This window comes from Rutilus rutilus (genome assembly GCF_951802725.1).
Source record: "Rutilus rutilus genome assembly, chromosome: 10".
Classification (NCBI taxonomy): Eukaryota; Metazoa; Chordata; class Actinopteri; order Cypriniformes; family Leuciscidae; genus Rutilus; species Rutilus rutilus.
In genome coordinates this window covers 41,085,262-41,109,946 of record NC_140215.1, presented here as the reverse complement: position 1 = coordinate 41,109,946, position 24,685 = coordinate 41,085,262, and the positions used below count along the sequence as shown (strand labels likewise).

Genomic DNA, 24,685 nt, shown 5'->3' with positions numbered 1-24,685 from the left:
CTCGTTACATCATAAGAAGAATGGCATCTATGCTAATATTAGTCTAACATTAGTGGTGTACTGTTATCAGCCGATTCCGGGCCGTATCCAGACCAGATGGAGGACCTGCACCTAGACACGACCACAACGCATCCCTGAAGTGTCAAGCAGAGGTTGTGTCAACAAGACTCTCCCCTGTGAAGGCCTCATCGACACGACAGCCATCGGCACTGATCCTCAACTAACTCGTCTCCATACCGGCGTGACTCCGATCTTCAACCAGATGGAACTGGATCATATTCTGATTGTTCCAAACCAATCTGACTTCTGATCTATAATGCTGCCTGCATCATAATCATATACTGTTCACTCATTGGCCAGAGGAGAACTGAGCGACTGAGCCTGGGTTCTCACAAGGTTTTTTACTCCGTTCTGCCACTGATGGAGTTTTGGTTGCTTAGATGGGGACATTGATCTGCCTGCATTGACATTATCATATGAGAACTGAGCTGGACGATGACGATGTTTTCTCCAGAGCGGCTATATATATAAATTAACTAAATTAATAACTTTTTTACAACAGAAATGTAAAGCTGACTAAAGCTAGACTATGATGCTATTTTCTTATAGAAACAAACTTTGTTGTATTATTTTCGTGTCATCACTGTAAAGCTGCTTTGAAATGATCTGTATTGTAAAAAGTGCTAAATAAAGGTTGGGAAGCCCTGAACTAACTCCCTCATAAAGGCAGCCTCTCGCTTCCTCCTAGTGTGTAGCAATGTGACCTGCATTGAAGTCACTGAAAACCCCCCCAAACTGACACACAGACTGTTCCTCAACACCAAGCATTTATACAAAATGTTTTATTGAACAGTAATATTAAATGTAAAAAAATTGCACTTATAGAAGTATAAGACATTTGTACAACAAGAAATATAAAAGCCAACAATTAAGTCAAAAAGTAGGCAACAAAAGCAGTGCAATAGTCCGTCAGTTAAATTAAATAAAATATAAAATTATAAAACTTTACATTGTTCCAAAGCTAATCATTTTGACTCTGGTCAAATACTGGCTTCATGAGATCAGAGATTGACAGTATCTCATGTTATCTCAAGTTTAACCACTGCAGAGACCTCACAAACTTCACAAAAGGTGAACCACATTTTCAAATAGGCTCTATTTTTATATATAAACCACAGATTTTATATTAAACACCACATTCTTACCTGTAAAACCACATTCTGACACAACAACAGTAGTACCGTATCGTTCTGAATATAAGACGCTGTTTGTTCTTAGAGTCACATGTCAGTACTACGCCCGCAACAATAGGTGGCGCCAAACACGTGTTAAACCAAGCGATACGGTGTGTGTCAGAGTGTGATGTTAGAAGATCGCGAGCGCAAAAAGACTTAAAACTACAGTAAGATTTCACCTCTACTGTTGATGAAATGTTGGTAGGCTACATGGTTTTCACTATGAGATGGATAGCCTAATTGTTATATACTTCAGACGGGCTACAGGCTATGTTTACGGTATGCCAAAAAGTGTGTATTTTTAAATGTTAAAAAATTAGCACATTTCACCAGTCTTTACCATACTTCCAATACAAAAATATGCAATATGAAAAATATTTTCTAATAAAAGCATATTCTTTATAAAAATTTGGTCTTCAAAAAGCCTTTTTTCCAAAAGGTAGCCCTACATCTTGAAAAAAAAGGGGGTCATCTTATATTCGGAACAATGCGGTATTTTCACCATTATAGTGGCCAATCAGTTTCGAGGACCAGAACTATAAATACACAACATCCCTTCACAAAATAAAACCCTAAGCTCTTCCATTTCTTGCTCATTGACTTGCAGTTTATCACCATGTTGTTGCATCTGTCTCTTCATTTAATTCTGATAGTTTCCACGATTTAAGCACACCTTCACTAAATTATGCAACGGTAATAAGAATATGCTTCATTCTATGATAAGTTCATTAAAGCAACACTAAGGAGCTTTTCCTCTTCGGTCCCCCTACAGGTTCGAAGCGGAACTGTCCATTACCGCTGTCGTAAATCATCTCTCCGCCCGCAGGCTACCGTCACACACACACGCTCGCTGTTTATCCAGCACCGGCTTTGGAATGAACGATGTCCACAGGCAAGGTAGAGTATGTTGCATGATTTCATGAAAGTATGATGTATTGCGACATCAGAAACGAAGGAAAACTAAATAATGACTATTGTAACGCTTGCCGTAAAGCAAGTCAAATTTGTAGTTTCTTATGTCTCATTGGAACTACAGAAACGCGACCCGATCTGGTAAACTTGCGTAGTGTGGTTATAGCAGATATAGTGCTGCAAAGCGGATCCAGAAGTGCCGTTCACCCTGTTACGACTTGATGAACCACTGATACGATTTTGGAAACATTATTTTAAGGCGAGACACTACAGGTGAATAGGGTAAATGTTTAACTAGCAGGTATCACCATGAAACTTTCCCAGTTGATTACCTACATTAAGATGAGAAAAAAAAATGTATTACAAGTTTTCTGTAATTTAATGTTTATATATGCAAATTAGGCAATATCTAATTAAATATGCGCTAATTTGCATATATTTTAAAAAAAAACGAAATCTGAGTATTGGATAAAGCCAGGTTCAAAATATTTTTTTCATTGTGTTCACATATTAGATGGGGAAAAAAATACAGAGGGATTTATGGATATCTACTTTTGTTATCCTGTAAATCAGAAAATACTGTCAATAGCCTTAAAAAAAAGATTTTCGCCATGTTTTTTGGAATAACATGTTATATAAATCAGGCTAGGAATAATATATTTACAAATCCCTCTGTAAATGTCTTCATAATATAACTAGGTACAAGACTGGAGAGTTTGGTGTATATCGGTGCTGCTGAAGTGGAGATTTCGGGCTTAGAGAATGAGAGAAAAGTCATTTTGAGAAAACGGGCTTTAAAGATTTATCATCAGCCAATGAGATTGCGCATTCAGCCCTTTTACTTTCACGACTGGTTGCTGATAAAAAGGAAATGACCATATTTGGATCCGACAGCATTGTACAGGAGAGAGAGAGCTTCCCAGCGGTGTGTGTGATGACAGGGAGCAGACAGAGATCGCGGAGCCGCATGTTGATCAAGAACGCCAACTTCTACAGATGCAAACAGACAAAGTGGAGTAAAATAAAGACCTAAATGTGTATTTCGGACTTTTTTTCACCACAAGTCTGAAAGAAGACATGATATTGAAGACAAATACTCAAAAATCTCAAAATTGACCAGTAAAAAAAAAAAAAAAAAAACACCGATGTTTTTGCCTGCCGTGTCTCGCCTTAAGGTACAAATGTTTCCTTAGTGTTGCTTTAAATTCTGCAAGTCTTCACCGTGTTATATAGTCCGTGTCACAATCCGTCTCTTCTGACGAGGACCTCTGTAGTTCATTTATGTTTCCAGTGTGGGTCGCCATATATCCTGACGGCGAGTCCTCTTCCACACCGGCTCTCATGTCTGTCGGCGTGGCTTCCAGCAGGAGCTCTTCCTCTTCTTCCTCTTCCTCAGTGTGTTCCTCCAGCACAGAGTCGTCAGATGTAGATAATCCCAGCACTGACTCCAGTAGCAGAGGTTCACACACCTCATCCTCTTCATCCGGTGACTCCACAGCCCTCAGAGTGACTGAAAACAAGTTGATGTTCCCTGAGCCGTCTTCATTCCCCTTTGCTTCTGAATGAGTTTGTTTATGTCTGCTTCTGTCTTCACACACTTCTGATCTGAGTGTATGCACACACTCGGGGTCATCATGATGGACTTCTTCCCTTGCCTCTCCAGAAAAGTGCTGTGATCTCCCGTGCAGAGTTGAAACTACAGCCTTCTCTTTGCTTTTAGGGGTTTCCAAGCCACTGTCATCAATTACACACCCCATGTAGCAGCTTTTGTGCTCTTCCTCGTAGTCTTCCTCATCATCTGTGTCGGCCTGTGAGAACAACAGTGCGTGAGCGTTCAATAAACATGTTCCATGGTGGCAGCAACAACAACAGTGAAATAAGATCACATGGTTCATCTGTCAGTCAGGTGCATGTAAAAGTGTAGTTCGTTACTATAGCAACAGTGGTCTCCCGCGCATGTTCAGGAGAAAGAAAGAAAGCATTTTATTTAGCATGTTAACTTATATTTTACTGGCACTTTTCTATTCATACTGTTTTAATCCCTCATTTCTTTCTCGCTTGCCCTTCTTTGCCTTTTCCCTTCTTACACGTGGACTTGCTTTTCAAAATGAGGAACAAAACAATCATTCTTGGCAACAGGAATCAGTATGTTTGCTTAGCATAACGTCAAGCACACAATTTATGAGATTAATATCCTGTTTTGCTCCAAAATCACTATATATACTGTATATATAAACATCAGTCGTGTCTGAAACAACTTGCTTCTGTGGTCCATGTTGCTTCTCATCACAGAGCGAGACACAACATATATAATACAATCCTGTACTGTGATACAGGCGATCTCGATTAACGATGCATTATAATATACAGCATTCTTATGAAAGCCATTCTCATGGCTTGAAGAACACCGATAAACACAGATCATCGCAGTCGTGTTCATGTCTCCATGTTTCTCTAGTCAGACGGCCTCTATCTGCATGTTGTTCAGCTGTAGTGATCAGGGTTAGAAATGAACACCTGCAAAACGCGGGTATAACTCAACAGTGGCGGTGTAACGCGGTCACATCACTGGCCAAATGTGCCGTGAATCTTTTATTATGTTTCCTCACTTTGCTGGGGAAGTTCGTGTAAACCAGATTTAGCTCTAATACTGATCATCATGATGTATACAGAATCTGCTCATATCTGCTGACTTGAACACACACGTCACGTCCCTCCGGCTTCCAGTGTGAATGATAGAGAAATTACACAAGAGTGTTTAGTTCTCCATATTGCTAACATCGTCTCATTTGGGGTAATAATAATAATAATAATAATAATAATACTAAAGTACTTTGCTGAATAACTACTCAAGTTACTACATTACAAACTACTTATTTACTCCTACTTGAGTCATATTATTATTCAGTACTTCTACTTGTCCTCAAGTGAATGATCATGCTCTCTCCAGCACTGCACGGCTCCAGCTAATGAAGGACTCGAGCTGTTTACTGTGATGAACTGATCAGATCATCTGCATTACGGACACAGGCTGATGGAAATCTCACAGAATACTGAAGGCACAAATTTCACAACCCATGAAAATAGAAACCCAGACCTGGTTGGCATAGTTTTCCTCTTGTCGGCTGATGCCTGAATCCTCCTCCACATTCAGTGGGTTGTTGGCTTTGCTGGGATAGTTTTTAGATGCACTGTTTAACTGAGCCTCGATTGATGACACGATCTCACATGACGTCTCTTCAGGAATCAGATAGTGGGCTTGAACCATGTTAGTCTAAATGAGGAAAAAACAACAGAGAGAAAGAGATGAACAACCATTATAAGTGGCAGGAGGACACATGAGATTCAGCTCTACTAGTCGAAGGTTTCTTTCACAAGAGAGACACTGGAGTGTTGAGATCAGCGAGACACCGTGTGTCACATCTGAGCAATCTTCGAGGAACAGGTAATGGGCTTCCTCCAGCCTGGGGTGTGTTCCCCAAACACATCATTAGCAGACTATAGTCTCAAGTTCCCTTGTTACCAACACAGCTCAACACCTCAGTTTAACCACAGCTCCAACATTCACCAACAGCAAAGAGTGTGCTTGAGACTGCAGCTCCCAACTTCTGATTAGAAGCTTCATTATTCACATTAATAATAATAATAATAATAATAATATTATTATTATTTAGGGACGCACGATATATCGGTATCGGCCGACATATGTTCATTTTTGATGTTACTGTTATTAACCAGATATAATAAAGCCAATAAATAATGGATTATGTCAGATGCGCTCTGTTCAACATTATGGTTTTGAATTGCTTGATATATATTTGGAATCACTTTGAAAAGGAAAAGTCATATAGTTAAGTCATATGTGTGACCCTGGACCACAAAATCAGTCACATGGGTCAATTATTTGAAATTGAGATGTATACATCATCTGAAAGATGAATAAATAATCTTTCCAGTGATGTGTGGTTTGTTAGGATAGGACAATATTTGGCTGAGATACAACTATTGAACATCTGGAATCTGAAGATGCAAAAACATCTAAACATTGAGAAAATTAAAGTTGTTCATTTATGTTGGCGATTGTGTTGCGTTCACTCACACAAATACATGTTTTATATATTTACGGTAGGAAATTTACAAAATATCTTCATGGAACATGATCTTTACTTAATATCCTAATGATTATTGGCATGAAAGAAAACTGGATAATTTTGACCCATACAGTGTATTGTTGGCTATTGCCACAGATAAACCCGTGCGACTCGAGACTGGTGACGTGGTCCAGGGTCACATATAGACTACATAAAAATGAAAACACTACTGTAAAAGAACGTTGTAAATTCTCTGCATGGCTTTTAGCTGTTGTTACGGGAAGAGCGCATCTAGAATCAATATTGTTTATTAAAATAATTGTACCATTGTCCGTGCGAAGGGTAAACCATTTCATTTATTCACGACACATGCATTTTGATTCTTTATGTGCATGTGATGTTGTCCAATGACTTTTTTATTTATTTGTAAGGCAATATAATTTTATTAAATTTTTTTGAGAAAGTTGGCCATAGGAGTAAAACCATTATTTTAAATCTCACACAGGTTCACTATAGGCTACTGTCCTGCATATGTCTGATTCACGACGAAGAGCTGAATGGCTTTTAATGGAGAGACTTTATTTTTTTAAACAAGCTCTAAAAATTATTTAAAAATTTGGAATTAGAGTTATCGGCTGTCAAATATAGAGAATTACCCTTATCGGCCAGAACTTTCATATCAGAGCATTCCTAATAATATTTTATCCAGCAGTTCAATAGTAATATTATTGACTTGACTGAACTGAGCTGGACGATGACATCACAGTTTTCTGCAGAGCTGCTTTATAGACGAAATGAACTCATTCCAATCATAACCATTTCTTAAATCAGAAGTGCTACCAGGTGAGAGAAACTAATGATGTAAATGTACAAGAGATTCCTGATGCAGAATAGCACATGCTGTATGTGAGTGCGGACAGGCTCTTACCAGTGATTTAGGAGGAGGGGTCTTCAGTTTACAGAGAAACCCAGTGTAAACCAGACTCAGCACTAGCAGAAGCACAGCTACAGCCGGCACTGACACTCCCAGTGTCCAGCTCATTAAATACAGCCCTGCAGAGAGACAAACATCACTATCACTTTCAGTCGTTATAGAAGAAAACATGAATACTGCAGCTCTACTGCATTTAGGACAGATCGTTCCTCTGGACAAGAGTCCACGGCAGCCCATAGAACCATGTGACCCCGGACCACAAAACCACATGGGTCAATTTTTATGAAATTGAGATTAATACATCACATGAAAGCTGAATAAATAAGCTTTCCAGTGATGTGTGGTTTGTTAGGATAGGACAATATTTGGTCGAGATACAACTACTGAACATCTGGAACCTGAAGATGCAAAAACATCTAAACATTGAGAAAATCTCCTTTAAAGTTGAGCATTTATGTTGGCGATTGTGCAGCATTCACTCACACAAATACATGTTTTATATATTTACGGTAGGAAATTTACTAAATATCTTCATGTAACTTCCCACTGGGAGTTCTCATTATAGAGCTTTGCAACTTGAATTTTTACTATTAAAACGCATCATATGCAGAGCAGAACTGATAATACACCTTTTCTCTCTTCACATGATTTATCTTCTGCTGTAATAAATCACTCTTGGAATATGATGCTTTCTTCTGGAAAGTCATGGAATCACAACAGTGGATTATTGTAGATCTCTTTAATTAAATTTTTACAAATAATAAATCAATTTGATGATATCTGTAATTATACTGACGACTCAATTTCACTTATAAATGAATTATTACTAGTTCTTGTTTTCTTCTTACTAGAGTAGAGATGATCCCTACAGAGAACACTTTGAGAGATTATCTATAACATTAATATGATATCAGAAAAGTCATTCTGGATGGTCAAAAGTCAATTATTACTAGTTCTAAATTACAGAGATCTAGTTAAAACTGAATAACACACATCTACATGCTCTTTCTAGACATCGGAAATGTCTGAATTGTTACAACTCTTAATTAGCGAGCCCTCAAATTAAACCTTTTACTAGTAAGAACTCAATAGTAGATCTTTAAAAAAAAAAAAGCAAGTCAATTGAGACCTTTCACTAAGCCTATAGTTCCCTATGGAGTTCGGGTTCACTCAACATTACGTCAGTAGCTGACGCTGTGAGGAAACCCTCTTTCACAGATATACCGATCAGAAAATGCTGCTATATAATGTCATTGAGAGGATGACTACTGTTATATATATATATATATATATATATATATATAGTGCTGCTGTTAAAAGGTGTTTTCTTACCGCCTCTGGGCTCCACTTTACTGGGGTATTCACACTGCCACGCAGAAGCTCGAGTGTTGTGGTTGGAGGTGACTTCGGGAAGAACTCGTACACAGTACTGATGTTCCGGCTGAAGGTTCGGCAGGACATGCTGACGCGGGGATGTCCTTGATGTAGAGATGTGCTTGGCCTACGTTTGAAAAAAACACCAGTACAAGACGTGGGAACTCAGCTGATGTGACTTTACAAGTGTAGCTTTAAACACAGTCAACAAGCGCGTAAGCATCAACAGTAGAGATGCACGAGACATCTGCAATCATATCAGGATCGGCCGACATATGTTCAGTTTTGATGTTATCATTATCGGCCCGATAAGAAAATGTGTCCAGTATATTAAAGCAGATAAATAATGGATTATCTCCTTCAGATGTGCACTGTTCACCATGGATGGGTTTGAATTGCTTGAAATATGATTGGCATCACTTTAAAAAAAGACAAGTCTGTCATATCGGCTACATAAAATCGTAATGAGAACATCACTATAATTGTGTGTTTGGGACGTGGCTTTTAATGGTGAGACTTTTGGTTTTGCAATCAGGCTCTCAAAAATTATATAAAAATTTGGATTTAGATTTATCGACCAAAATATCGGTTATCGGCTTTCAAATATAAATAATTATCGGTACCAGTCAAAATGTTCATATCGGTGCATCCCTAATCAACAGTGATTAAGTTATTACAAATAAATCTAGATTTTAAGATATTACAAAATAATTTACCAAATTTATTAATTCAACAGTTTAAGTAAGAGTAATCTTTATTAGAGTGACTCATAATTGGGTGAATCTCACAAAACATGTAAAACAGTAAATGAGTGTGTAAATAAATCAATGCTGGATCAGACACAGTGATTAGGAGGCGACCGTAACACACCATACACAGAAATTATGTAGTTTAACCCTCTGAGGTCGGCAATCACGCCGGCGTGATCTGCTCGCTTTTTTCCTTATCAGTGCAAAGGAGACTCTAAATACTCTGTTGATTTTGATCTTACATACTTGTGTTATACATCAATCGATCCTGTTAAGTGTGTATTTTTTTTGTGTATACCGTATTTTCCGCACTATAAGGCGCACTTAAAAGCCTTTATTTTTTTCAAAAAACGACAGTGCGCCTTATAATCCGGAGCGCCTTATATATGGATCTGGCGCCTTATGTTAACGTCTGTTAAACAACCGCTGACTTAAACCTTGTTTATACTTTCGCCTGACACCGGAGCGCGAGCCTCCGCTGACTGCGCGCGCAACTCCCCAAACAGACGAGGCATTTATACTTGACGCAACTGTTTTGTTTTAGACTGAACACCAGACCATATAACTGATTTAGACGCGCAAACTGGGTGCCGGTGTGATGAGATGTACTACTAATATCCGTCTGCTCGGGCAGATTCGGCTCAAAGTCATGCATCTTCGGATTCAGAGGCACGCGCGCTGTTAAGCCGAATCTGCCTGAGCAGACGGATATTTTTTTTTTATTAACTTCGCGCTCATGCGGACGCGTCGAGTATAAACAAGGTATCTTGGTTTACATTTGGACTTTGGATGTGATCTTAGGCTTGAAAAGGTTGGTGACCACTGCATAACGCAAACCCAGTCAAACGTTTGACTGCAGTATCTTCTATTCTATGCGCCTTATAATCCGGTGCGCCCTATATATGAAAACAGTTCTAAAATAGGCCATTCATTGAAGGTGCGCCTTATAATCCGGTGCGCCTTATAGTGCGGAAAATACGGTACTCACAATAAAAACAAAGTGTTGTGCTTTTCGCCAAATAAAGAAAAATAAACATGATGTGAGTTCTGCTTTCTCTCTGTCAGTGAATTCCATTCTGAAACGCATCCGAAAATGAACAATAACTCAGCGAATACTCAGTCAAACAGGCATACAGACACACAGGCTTGAAGCTTGAATTCTCTTCTTTTAAATGAAGTAATTTTTATAAAAAACAAATATTCTCAGTTTATGTAATATGTATGAAAAGAGAGAGATGTCAGTCGTTCTCATCTCAGCTCATTATGTTTTAATGTGACCCCGCCCACGGAGAGCGCGCGCTATTCAAACGCAAATAATCTGAGGTGATCCAGGCAAACCTGTGAAACGCCCACATCAGCTGGATAACACACACCGCGAGTTAACAGAGTCATGTACTTTACGACGCTGTGAGGAATAATACTATCTTGATAATAATCCTGGAAAATTTACCTCAGAAGTGCTGAAAGTTTCATTTCGAGGAGCAACGTATCCGGCTGAGGAAGAGGTCAGTTCTATATTTGCTTTGTTCTAATCGCATGTGTCTGTACACGCAAAAGACTGTTTTATGAATCGCGTTTCTGTGTGTGAATGAATGAACAGCTTTTACCGAACTCGATTGCTATACTGAGATGAGTAAAAATTGACTACAAAAATGGGATAGATTATAAAGTTTTTACTGTAAAATACTGCCACATCAAATAAGCTTATAATGTTGCCAATTTCTGCTCATATATGTAGGCTATATTCAAACTAATGAATCCTTAATTTTTTAAATAAATATGATAAAATGTATACTTTAGTTTGTACAAAGAAAGATTACACTGGAAATATTGTTACAATTTTAATTGTTGTAATTGTATAACCTTTTTAATAAAATAGCAAATATATATATATATATATATATATATATATATATATATATATATATATAAGGATAGATGTAAACAAAATCTTAAAAGGTCAATATAAGCCTTCTATTTAAATAATTTGTATTGTATTAGTGACACATTTGGGTAGAGAATATATTCCAAAACTTTCTGAAAATACAGTATGAGAACAATTAACTGCACAATTACTAGAAATGTTTTTGGATATTATACAATTTGCAAGCACAATTTGTGTAAACAACAACAACTGTGTTTCCAACTGTGAATATATATATATATTGCTCTTGCATTCTTTCTTGTGGCTCAGTGACACACCTGGATGAATGGCTCATTAAGTATGCGGGCCCCATTGTCTCCTCAGGTGTGAACCACTAAATATGCATGATGGTGTTGGATCGCTGACGCCCACTTGCATATTGCCTTTCCAAACAGAAAGTGTTTTGCAAAATTTAAATCAATGTATTGTTTTATGTGAATGATTAGGGAGGATGATTTTCACATCATTTTGAAGAAAACACTCTAGGCGACGACATCCATTATTCAGAAGTCTTGTGGACACATATTTAGTATGTGTTTTGTGGTCTTATTTCAGAAACTTTAGTTTTTAGTTTTTTCAATAACCATGCAATAACATGTTTTATGGGAGTGTCCAGATGTACAAAGATTTTGGGGCAAAGTTGTGGATAAGATGTCTGTTCTGGTGCGGAAGAAGTTCCCGCTGGAGCCGGCGCTGCTTCTTCTAAATGACGACTCCAGGTTCAAGATCACTGAGATAGAGCGTAAACTCTGGTTGGCTGGCATGACTGCAGCGAAAAAAATGGTTGTTCTGAGGTGGCTTCCTCCGCACCAATTATCAATAAAACACTGGCTTCAAGCTCTCCTCGAGGTGATCTACCTGGAGTGGTCATCAGCCCGTATTAATAATGCCAAGCTAAAAACGTTGGTGATGTGGGAAAAGGCTGCAGAGGATGTAAAGAAGCTATTGTTATGACTTTTTGTGTCTTTCATCTGTGGTAATTCGTTAGGTCCAATTTGTAATCCTGATCATGACTCTGGTCTAATCTGTGTGCTCCATAGGGAAGTGGGAGGGTGGGAGGAAGGGAGGGGGGAGGAGGGTTTTGTAGTTAAGGAATGTGTGGTGTATATTGCTTATGTTTAAGGCAATTACTGGAAGTAATGTAACTGCACAAGTTATTGTTGTTATTGTATCTTGGCAAAATTGAAAATAAATAAAAAAGTGATTACAAAAAAAATAAATAACCATGCAATAAACATTATTCTCTCAAAAATACAAGCATGTACATACATGTTGCTCACATATTATGGTAGCCCTGTTTGTGCTAAATAGAGTGTAATTACACCTTTGCCATTAATATGTTTATAAGCAACTGAAAAAAGCACAAATGTCCCCAAGGACCCCAAAAACACCTTAGACCTCAGAGGGTTAAAGGGAGTTTGTCAGCTGAACTATCTGAAGGAGTTGTGAGATACGGAAACAGTTGTAGAGACATTTCTGCATTATCAACACAAAGTGAATTTTATTGAACAAAAAGATAACTAACACATCTACTAATTGGATAAAGAAATAAAATGCATTGAGATGGACAAATGCGAGCGATCGAGTTGGACGTTGATTTGTCGGATTCACAAAAGTTAGTATCAGCTGGTGGAGAAATAAGACTTGGCAACCACTGTGACCTTCTGAGCAGACACAGATAAACACTTCTCCCACAGGAGCACTCACCTCACTCTGTCCCGCTTTCTTCCAGCTGATATTGAAGGTCACAGATTTATAAAACTGACTCATTTGATCTGTAATTGTTGTTTCATTGGGTAGAGTGATGCTGATGTTCAGACAGCTTTCACAGCCAGACAGGGATATGATGGGTGGGCCGATGATCGCTAAACAAAGCAAAATCAAAGCCATTTTAAAAGTTAACAACTCTGAGAAACAACTGAAACAGAAAATATGACCCACATCACATCAACCCCCAGATGTCCAGGTACTTACTGTCTTCATAGGGTATAATCGTTTTTTTAACTTTCAATGATGATGTGTTGCCAAGCGATGCCCAAACTTTGAAAGTGCAGAGTGAAAAGATGTCGAAGTTGTTCAGTGTTTCTGAGACATCTACTGTTGTATTTGTGATGTTCAGACGCTCTGTTGAATTTCGACTGCAGCTGTGAAAATAAAAAATAGGACTAAATGTAAGAAAGTGTGAGTTTGCGCTAGGAAACACTTCTTAGGATTTGTGTGATACTGACAAAAGTTGTCTTTTACGGTTACGTTTAAGTTACAGTGGAAACGTGCTTGTCTTCAGGAACGTCTGTGAGAGCTGTGCACATTAGTGGACTGTGGAGTTTGTGCTGAATACTGAACTTCTTAAAGCTCCTGGAAGTGAATCATGACTGAATGCTGGATCTCTTAATGTTGCCACTAAGGCTGCACAACATACTGATATACAGGCCTGTTCAATACGGTGATATGCCTTACTGCAATGATCAAATCACAAAGGCTGCAATTAAATGAATGAATGAATAGATGTTGTGTGTGTTACAGAGTAGAGCGCCACACTGTGTGCATTTGACTGATGGGGTGATGTGTAATATAATGTGTGTGTAGCACAACTGCAGAAACTACAACTAATAAACTGGACAGAAAATATGTTTATGTCAACATTTCAAAATGAAGAAATAAAGACTAGGAGGATTAAAATACATTTAATAATTCTAATATGAAATATAGGGCTGTCAAAATTAACATAACAAAAAAAGTAATGCAACTAAATTTTTTTTTCAGTTTAACGTGTTAAAAATATTTAATGTAATTAATGCAGCATCTGCTTTTTCCTGGCATCAACAAACAAACCCCCGAAACACAAGTAGGGCGCTTTAGACAGTGCGCCACTTTTTAACGCTTGACAGAAACACACAAAATGATGTTGAAATGCCCGTTATTGGCGAGTAATCTCATAAGCACCGCATTAAATGAGTTAAAAGTGTTAAAGCTGCAGGCGGCAAGTCTGGCAGAGTGAGGGGACTTAGCCAAAGTGTTGACTGTTTAAACTCTCATGCATCTGTGGCGTGTGCACGAACTGTGATTGACAGTCAGATCTCACACAGCCCTGCGCTGACTGGACCAGAAGAACCGGCTGATTTACGTTGTTCTGTCGGAGAATAGTGTCGGTTCACTGAATATGACCAAAAAAATCTTGCCGACGGCAGCTTTAAATAAATGTAAAGAGTAGTGAGAAAAGTTCATGTGTGTCAGATCCACGTCATGTGCTTCAGATCTTAAAGTGACAGAAGCCTAATAAACCTGCTGCGGTCCGTCATTAATGTTCAAGAGCAACAGAACACAGAGATCATCGCTCTCTGCTCTTGACTGAAGAACTTCAGTAGCTTTAACAGGAGCTAATCTGTATTCAATGTATAATGTATGCAGGGAAGTGCAGTGTTTATTAACAGCACAGACACATAAATTATTATATTTACCTGTTAGATCTACCTGGAAATCTTAAAGCACCGTTCACAAGGTTACATGGGTCAAAAACAATAACTCTTTTGTGTATTAGCAGTGCAGGTAAAACTCTGAACCGGTCCGACTGGGTCAGCAGGGAAACCCTCAGCGGTGAGTCTGATATATTACAGGCACAAGCTAAATATGATATTTATTACAATGGGTTTATGAGGAGATTGTTTTTAAAGCCTATTACATTATAGCTTTCAATTACACTGTAATGTTAAAAGTCTATAATTAATAGCTAAAATTGAGAAAAACATTCATATTAATCGTGATTAATTACAGAAAAATGTGTGGTTAAATCATTAATTATTTTAATTGATTGACAGCACTAGTTTTCATTCCTTAATTATGTGCCGTGTAATGATTGTGTGGCTGCATGAATATTTGAAATAGGAATCTGCAAACATTACAATGCATTTTAACTTGTTACAATTTATTATTGAACATATATAATGCACTATAACGTACATTATGAATACTTTTCTAATGCATTACACATGAAGGCTTTAGATAAAGTGTTGCAGAAGTGCTTTATCTTTGTGTTGCTCGACTGGTTTGAGAAGACTCACCGTAGTTTAAAGTTGAAGACGGTGCGTGGAGGAGTACCTATCCCAGGATTCCACTGCAAGATGTGCCGGAAGTTGTGGGACACTATAGTAAGGTTGGCAGGAGCAGGGAGTGTGTGGAGCACTAGAAGAAAACATCACACACACATCACAAACTAAGCAGAAACATGGTCACCAAGAAAATAAAGCTCATATAATTCAATAAACAAAACAGGGACAGAAATGAGCAGATTTCAGAGTCACGATTCCTCATTTCTTTCACCAGCCTGTCAGTTTGGTCAGGTTTCAGATTCGTCATGTGGTTTTCCACATCTTGTTTTACAGATGTTTGCAGTGTTTGTGTTTCATACACAATATTAGCTCATTATATAAAATAAAATACATATATGAATAGTTATTACGATAGGGCCCTGCGAAATCAGTTTTATTTTGTTCCAAATTCCATTTTTTTTCTTTCAGTTTAAAATTTTTCTGGATTCGCTTTTTTCTTTTTCTTTTTATAATTTTTTTATATCCATTTTAAAGGTTCAATTAAATGTAAGTAATCAATTCTAATAAATTGAAATCATGAAACAAACAATTTCACAACAATTTATGAAGATCTAGATTAAGTCGTTAAACGTTTTTCACGTTAAGTGTTTTAGAATGTATTTTATCCGCGCGCACAAAAGACTCCAGCGGACACAGACAGAGTGAAAGACTGGATTTGTTCTCTCGATCAGGTAACGTTAGGGTACAAGTGATTTCAAAACTTTTCAGCCGTTTCTAATTTGATTTTTGGATGCTGTGAACATGTTTAGCTAAAGACTGCCACTCCAGTTTAGCATTTATTGTTGTTTCTGCAGTTAAAAAGACAAAGTTGAAAATTCTGGCTACTATCGTTATTTTAATAATTTCTTTATTTTAATTGTATTTATTGATCTGTCAGGGTTATCTAATCTAACTATTTGTGGCTTGTGTTTTGAATATATTCCCCTGCACTTTAGGCATTTTGCACACATTTGCTCATCTTGTGACTTGATTCTGATTTATTTCGTTTTGTATTTTTATTTATTATAAAGGTATATATTCTGTTCTAATTTAATTTAGTAAATTGTTTATTTTTTCGGTGCATCGATGTTGTGCTGTACTTAGAGCCTGCTCACACAGGTAATTTAGCCGATTTAATTTGATTTGCATGTGAATATAAATCCTGTCTGCAGTGTGGCCTTTCTGGAGTTATTTATGTTATTTCTTAGTTTTACTGATCCAAAATGTTTTTATACATTTTCTTCTATATCTTTGTGAAATAGCTTATTTAATGATTCAGCTGCCTGTCCACTAATCTTCAACACGTTTTGCGCTTTATTTTTATTTTCTTATTTTCTTATTTTTAATTTTTATTTTTATATTACAGGGACAGTGCATATTAATAAACATTTCTGTCAATATGCCAGAATTAGCCAAAAGGCTACTTTTCATCTGCAGTCCAGTAAAAAGTCACCCTAAAAGGGAGTAAAATTACATATTTGCATAATATAAAAATTTAAAATTACAGTACATTTAGTAAGAAATACTATTATGCTAAAATATACAATCGAAACACAGCAAACCAACAATCAAACGAACATCAGACAAAAACATGACACACACACACACACACACACACACACACACACAAGGCAAGAAGCCAGCAGTGGGCAGCGAGAGCAGGTCTCTAGGTAAGTTAATGTTGACAGCTCTGATAATCAATGAACCATTTCTTTAACTGGATCTTAAATGTTCTATATGTGTTTAGATTTCTGATGGTTATGGGGGTGAGGTTCCACTCAGTAGCAGCTCGCACAGGAAAAGCAGTTTGGCCAAATACACTTTTTCTAAAGGGAATGACACAATCTCCCCTCGCTGCACCTCTGGTTCTGCTGTGATCAGCTGTTCGGATGTTAACAAACTGGTGGAGTGGAGGAGATTATAAACCATGAATCATTTTATACAAAAGACATAGATTTGAATATTTGACCATGTTTTCCCAGCTGAGTAATCTATATTTTTGTAATATTGGACAATGATGAGAAATACATGGTTTCTTATCCAGAATTTTAACAGTTTGTTTGTAAAGTGATTGCAGAGGTTTCAAAGATGTAACACTAGCTTGCGACCAAATGGGTAAACAGTAGCCTAAGTGATATGTGAGAAGATCATAGAGTGCATGTACATTTTTGCTGCCTGTGTGGACATTTGATGGCGAATGTGTCTAAAGCTAAACCTTTTTTGCGCCACAGACTGGTTTAATATCAGACAATATTTTCACGGACTGGCCTTTAAGGTGTGGCGGATAAATACAACAAAACAAAATGATACGACCGGCATAAAAACTGTTTTTTAAATATAATAATAAACGTGAATCCAATGTGTAGGCTTAGGCTACTCGCAACTTCATTAGCAGTGACCTCGTAACATCGCGCCTAAAGATAACTGAGAACGCCTGAACACAAACAAAATGCCCCCAAAAGAAAAAAATCTCCATGTTTTCGGTGCTGATGCGTTCATGTAACATGTAAGGGTGGCGCTGCCAATAAAGCACCTAAAAGCTGTCACAACGAACCAGCAAAAGTAATGATTATGAATATGTAATATATAGCAGGAGACATTTTAATTGTTTATTAATAAACAAGTGTTTTCTGTGTCAGTGTCGGCTGCAAAGATGAAGTTGACGATGCTGACTCGCGATCTTCGCAGTGGTGAACGCTCCAGAGAGAAATGCACATTTCATACGGATTACATAAGCAGAGAACAGTCTGTTTTCTTTCGTTTTGAATTGTTCTGTTTAAAAGTAGACATTTCAAGCTTTCTATACATGTCTCAGGTCTGTGAGGCGAGTAGGCTCCCTTATACGCTGAGTTTCGGTTAATTTATGAGACCAGCTCCAGTTCACGCGCCAGCGCCTCCATGTCGTGATTATCTATTTTCTAATATATTTACTTCTTATTTATTAAATCCAGACAATTGGTTGATGAAACATTGATTAAAATTAAGATTCAATGAATACAAAACAAAATTAAATGTAAAGACAGGCTTTGTGCTTTCTGCTTGAGGTCTCTGTGAAAGTTTTAAAGCAATCTTTTAGTGCCGCTTTCAGAGCGATCACGTCCGTAACGGAGAACTGTCCCGTCCGTAACATTGTTTTTTTTGGGGGGGGGAAATGCATTTCTAAATAAATGCGACTTATAGTCCAGTGTGACTTAGGCTATATATTTTTTGTTCTTCATGGTGCATTTTTTGACTGATGCGACTTATACTCCGGAGCGACTTATAGTCCGGAAAATACGGTAAGTTATTTATTCTTTCTGTGCGGCCCGGTACCAAATGTCCCATGGACCGGTATCGGTCCGCGGCCTGGGAGTTGGGGACCTCTCCTGTACAGGACGACATATTGTGTTTGAATGCTAAACAAAGATTGTATGAACAAAATCACCAGATCTAAATATTCTAGGGCTGGGGGAATTAACGCGTTAATCTTTGAGATTAATTTGAGATGTTTAACACATTAAAAAAAAGATAACGCAATTAACGCAGCACTTTTTTTTTGCCTCGTTTTAATGACTTCCTGTTGCGGTGTGCCGAACCAAGTCACCCTGTCATGATGGAGAAGTACAAGGATGGAGTTTTAGGAGGAATGTTTGCATTAAAAAAGTTGCCTGATTTGCCTGATGCCGCGTCTGACAAAACAAAGATGCTGTGTACAATTAGCAAAGCTGAATTCAAATACCATACCAGTTGGTTTGAAGCTGGATGCTCCGAATTTTCGGCCGCCGAATGGCATTTTCGGTTTTTGGCCGAAAGAGAAAAAAAGGCAGAAAATATAAGCCGAATATACGCCTATCCGTGTTCTGCGATCAGGTTTCACGAGCGGGTCTTTTCCGCTCCGTGTGTGAGCCGCGCTCTCCATTCTGTGTGTGTGTGTGTGTCGGCGCGCTGCTGCGCTCTCTGCTCAATGTTCCGCTCCGTGTTTGCGCTGCGTGTTCTGCTCTGTCGTTAACGGCCCAAATGCTCCAATCATGTACCGATCACGCACTGGAAAAGCAAAGTCCGCTCAAATAACGTGAAATTTCTCAGACTTCTGTTTGCAATAGCCCTTCTGAGCTGGTATAGCCATGCTGGGCAACAATGGTAAAATGACCTGCTCTGATCACATGCTCTGGTAATAATAGCTTTGTAGGACTATATTTTATTTTGATAATTAGTAAAAATAATAAAAATAAAAATCTGTTAAATTGATTATGTTGATTGATTATTGAAAAAGAATAATATATCTATCTATAAATTACAGGAACGTCTGTCTGTCTGTCTGTCTGTCTGTCTGTTAACCGCATATCTCTCGAACCGTTAGTCCGATGGATTTCAAACTTGACAGGTGTCTCGCCACGGGCACGAGTAAGTGCAGGGCCAAGTTTGACGTTGTTTGGATGAGAAATGCTAAAGATATCGTTAAATATATCATTTTTAAAAGGTTTTGGTTTAAAAATAAACAATCTGACATTAGAGAGTTGTATCGGTCAAAGAAGCCCCAAGAAGGTTGTGGTTTAAGTAAGGGATAATCCACGGCTAGCCATGCATTAAAGGATTTTAATGCACGACGTAGAGGCGAAGAACCACCCGACGCGAAGCGGAGGGTGGTTGCCTCTACGAAGTGCATTAAAATTCTTTAATGCATGGCTAGCCGTGGATTATCCCGCTTATACCTTGGTTATTTGCCAAGTTAAAAATATGTTAAAGCTGTAACTGATGTTTACAGTGTAATTTTTTAACAGACGTGTAAAAATGACGGTTATTTCTTAAGTTAAGGCTCGTCAGTTCTTGCACTCCGTCCGCTTTAAATAAAGTAGAGCCATCGGATTGCTTTTATTTGAATGAATTCACATTTATTTAAATTCATTATTAAAAGAGAGAGACAGAGAACTGAAGGAGAAGGAACAGAGAGAGAGAGAGAAAGATGCGTGCGCGAGTTACCTGTGTGCGTCGATCTCTTCTTTAAAGTCTAGCAGCTACAGTCCCCTCATTGCTTAAGCATATAGCTAACTTAATGATTCTTTAATGGATTTATTACAATTATTTATGAATGACAGGCAACACTGATACAAATTAAACGATATTCAAAAATCATCCATTTAGCCTACCTAAACGTTTCCATATGCGTCTCTCACTCCGCTTGCAAGTGTATCTGTGTTACTATGGTTACCAATGTAGCGGATTAATTTCGAACTGTAATCAAACTGACTGGAACTACCTGTGCATTAAACGGTTTTACTGCACACCTTCCAGCCAATCAGAATCGAGTATTTAAACAGCCCATGGTATAAAAATAAACATTCTGACAATCTGTCAGCTACACTGCTTACTTCTGAATATTATAGTTTGGTTCCAAAATGTGATAAATCCATTTTGATTAATTTGAGTAAAAATGTGTTTTCTTTACCAAGAAACCAACAATTACTGAAAACACACACAAAAACTGATTTTGCACGGGCACTTTACACTGCTCCCTGAATCGACACGCTTATTCATTTGTGGATGTAAACTGAATCTATATGTCAGCTATGCTGTTTACTTCTGAATATTATATTGTATTCTGGTGCGCTTAACGTTATCGCTACTGTGTAATAGTAGCCTATGCTATTCACCAACTAAACATATCCTATTCAATGCGTTCACAGTCTCTTACACGGCCATCATTTGTAGTTGCCTTTTCACAAACTGTGTGCTCAAGCATAGCGTTTTCTCAGAGTTCACTGTGTGCTTTCTACCATGCACAAATAAAAATGTCACTGAACTTTTGCTGTGTAATTGTAACAATGAGCTCTCAAACACACCAAACCAACAATTACTGAAAACACACACAAAAACTGATTTTGCACAGGCATTTTGCACTAGTTGATATATTGATGTTTAATATTATTTTAATATAGGGCTATTTTCTGTTCCTTTTTTTTTCCTGTGTTGTTTAATTTAATTCTGTGATTCTAAGTTTAAATTATTGATGATTACAAGCTTGGGGGAAATGCAATTAATTGCAATTAATCACAGCAAATTGTGCAATTAATTAGTTCTTTTTTTTTTTTATCGATTCCCAGCCCTAAAATATTCAAAACATGAACCCAGAGAAATGAGGCCTACACTTTCCCCCAGGATACACCAGGGTCAAACTCGTTCTTCAGTGTGTGTGTGTGTGTGTGTGTGTGTGTGTGTGTGTGTGTGTGTGTACCTGTCATATGGAGGGACATAAGGAAGAGATGGCCCACGTACGCTGTCATCATTATGACTGTCAATCATAATTCACCAACAGCAGCGACCTCACACTGAAACACACACACACACACACAAGTGATGAAGACAGACACCAGTGCATTAATCACTGAGATCAGACAGTGATAATATTAGACGTGTACAACATGTGTACGGTATAAACATTCAGAAGACGTTATCAACAGATGACAAGCCCTGATCTCACAAAGCTCACACTGTAAGACAATAAAGCACAATATTTCCTAGTGCACATTACATACATGCAAATATTAGATATATTTATATACATCACACACACACACACTAAACCGACTGGCTCTGTGTTTCCTGTAGCGTGTGAGAGGCTGTGGTTGAGTGTGTTGTGTGAAGCGAGGGAAACCTGGATGAGGGAATCCGGGAGAATCAACAGTTCTGTGCAGAAACACACACACACACTGATTCAGGACACGCCAGTTTACTATATACCTGTGTACAAACGCCAGCTGACTGTGTGTGTGTGTGTGTGTGTGTGTGTGTGTGTTTGGTGGTCTAGCTCATGTAGACAGGCTGGCAATCCGAGTGTGTGTGTGTGTGTGTGTGTGTGTGTGTGTGTGTGTGTGTTTGGTGGTCTAGCTCATGTACACAGGCTGGCGATCCGAGTGTGTGTGTGTGTGTGTGTGTGTGTGTGTGTGTGTGTGTGTGTGTGTGTGTGTGTGTGTGTGTGTGTGTTGTTTGGTGGTCTAGCTCATGTACACAGGCTGGCGATCCGTGGACTTTGCATTGGGGGATTTCTAAAAAATTATATAAAATGTGTGTGTGATGGGTGGGTTCAGGGGTTGGGTTAGTGTGTGTGTGTGTGTGTGTGTGTGTGTGATGGGTGGGTTCAGGGGTTGGGTTAGTGTGTGTGTGTGCGCTTGTGTGTGTGTGGTGTGATGGGATAAAATCATTGTGTCTATGGAAAGTCCCCATAAAACACAACATTACACAACTTGTTCTGTTGAAATGAGAGGTGATGAAGATGATGATGATGATGAAGATGAACCCTCGTCATCGGCGCTGAGGAAGGTTCAGGAGGACACTGAACACACGGCTCAGATCAACGGCTAACAGTGTTGCTGTGTGTGATCATGTCCAACAGGACAAACTGGACAACACTGATGTCAAACTAATATGTCAACAGTTCCTCTCTGCCAGCGGGATAGTTCAAGATCCTGTCATCATTCACTCGCCCTCAAAGCTGTTCCACACCTGTGTGAGTTTCTCTCTTCTGCTGAACACTAAAGAGGAGATCTTGAAGAGTGTCGGTAACCAGACGGCTGATCGACTTCCACAGTATTTCTGTGTTCTTCTTTTGTGTTCAGCAGAAGAAAGAAACTCAAACAGGTTTGAACAGCTTGAGGGCGAGTAAATGACAGGATCTTCATTTTCTGGGCGAACTGTCCCTCCCTGTAATGACAGAATTATGTGTGTGTGTGTGTGTGTGTGTGTGTGTGTGTGTGTGTGTGTGGCTTCTTCCTAAAGCAAGGAGCCAGACAGTATTGCACTATGAACAGAGTGAAGTTAAGTCTCTGTTAAACTGCCTCCTTGTCTTTATTATACCTGGAACATTACAGAACTCATTCATATAGACTACACATTCTCCTCTTCATCTCCTGATTCATCTCCTCAGCTTCTCCGGATGACCACACATGTTAAATCTCTAAATCAAACCATTCATGTTAAATATAATTACCTTTATCTGTGTGTAAAAGTGGTCTTGATCCAGTCTCAGTCCTGTAAACTCTTAAGTCACTGGCGACTGACCTGAGATCTGCTCTGGAAAGAGGAAAACACACTTAGAGAACTCGACGTAAACACGGCTAGGCTTTATGAACATGTAGCATGTTGCTATTCTCTGAAGTACACTGATGTGTCATTTAAAATCATTAAAATGTAAATCGATATCGTGTAGTACAAATGTTAAATACCAGATTAATAACACAGATAAAGTTACCTGTATTAAAGCCTGTATGACACTGAACTACAGTGCGCCAGGTGTCATACATGTATCAAGGTCCACTTGTTTACAACACTCGTCTAAACACGTTAAAAGTTCTTCACATTACCTGTAACTCCATGGCGATCTGTCCTCTCGGGTAATCATGTAAGAGCGAGCGGTTATGAAGATTAATAGCGCATTTATTAATAGACGATCCGTCGTTGAAGGGGGTTCCTGATTCTGTTTCCACACGTCACTGACACACGCACGCGCTTCCCTGGCACAGCGACACAGCGGCGCGTCACGTGATTTTCACTGAAACACAACCAGCTGGGTTCACGGGAAAGACACTCGCGCGCGCGCGCGTGTGTGTGTGTGTGTGTGTGTGTGTGTGTGTGCAGACTTTAAGTGTTTTGCGGCTTCTGTTTTGTTCCACTGCCTTAATTGTAAGTTTGCCTGAAATCACGTGGGCACAAGCCACAAACGACTCAAATATGTTAATTTAGATTTGTTCGTAAAACATAATATAAACATTTTATTTGTAAAAGAACTATAAACAACATTCTTTATAATCAGAATTTATCTTTAAATACAGCATTGACTTATTGAGAGTTGCAACATTTTTGAACAATTGCATTTTATGTATTTTCTAATTAACTAGTATTTAAGCAGTGTATTGGTATAGTGTGCTACACTCTTAAAGTCAGTAAGAATAGGGCGCAGTGTGTTAATATTAGGAATCGACCCTATTGATTTTTCACAGGTGTTTTAACTGTATTTTAATTAACTATAATAAAATATAATATAATTACCAGTATCTTTTCCATTTTTAAAACGTATTTTTTTCTTACATGTACCTAACTGAACAACAGGCTAATAACATGCTGTATCATAAGCGAACAATTATTATTTAACAATTGCAACTAGCAACTTAATTCACATATGATGCGTGTATACTGCATCTTTCTCCAGATCTAGTCAGGGCAGGCTGTTCAATGGTTTTCTCTTTTTGTGTAATTTAGATGAAAATATGTGCCTTTTTATTGGTTGAGGCTTTTGAATTGTCTGTGCGCTGATTTGCAGCGAAAAGGAGAAACAGATTATGCAGGAGGGAATGGTTGAGGAGACAAGAGCAAGGAGTGTGTTTCGGCAAAGAGAGTTGTGGGTAAATA

General features: G+C 38.3%; 1 protein-coding gene across 1 annotated transcript; it reads right to left on the bottom strand.

Annotated features, from left to right (window-relative positions):
- Positions 1-807: 807 nt before the first annotated feature.
- Positions 808-23,792, bottom strand: crfb1 (cytokine receptor family member b1). The gene is made up of 10 exons (XM_084421130.1): positions 23,641-23,792; positions 23,268-23,345; positions 21,516-21,609; positions 15,278-15,398; positions 13,194-13,363; positions 12,927-13,084; positions 8,505-8,673; positions 7,167-7,291; positions 5,245-5,421; positions 808-3,955 (listed from the first exon to the last, which is right to left on the bottom strand). Exons 3-10 carry the CDS (start codon positions 21,565-21,567, stop codon positions 3,365-3,367), a joined length of 1,563 nt encoding a protein of 520 aa, XP_084277256.1. The 5' UTR covers positions 21,568-21,609; positions 23,268-23,345; positions 23,641-23,792; the 3' UTR covers positions 808-3,364.
- Between the last annotated feature and the right edge of the window lie 893 nt (positions 23,793-24,685).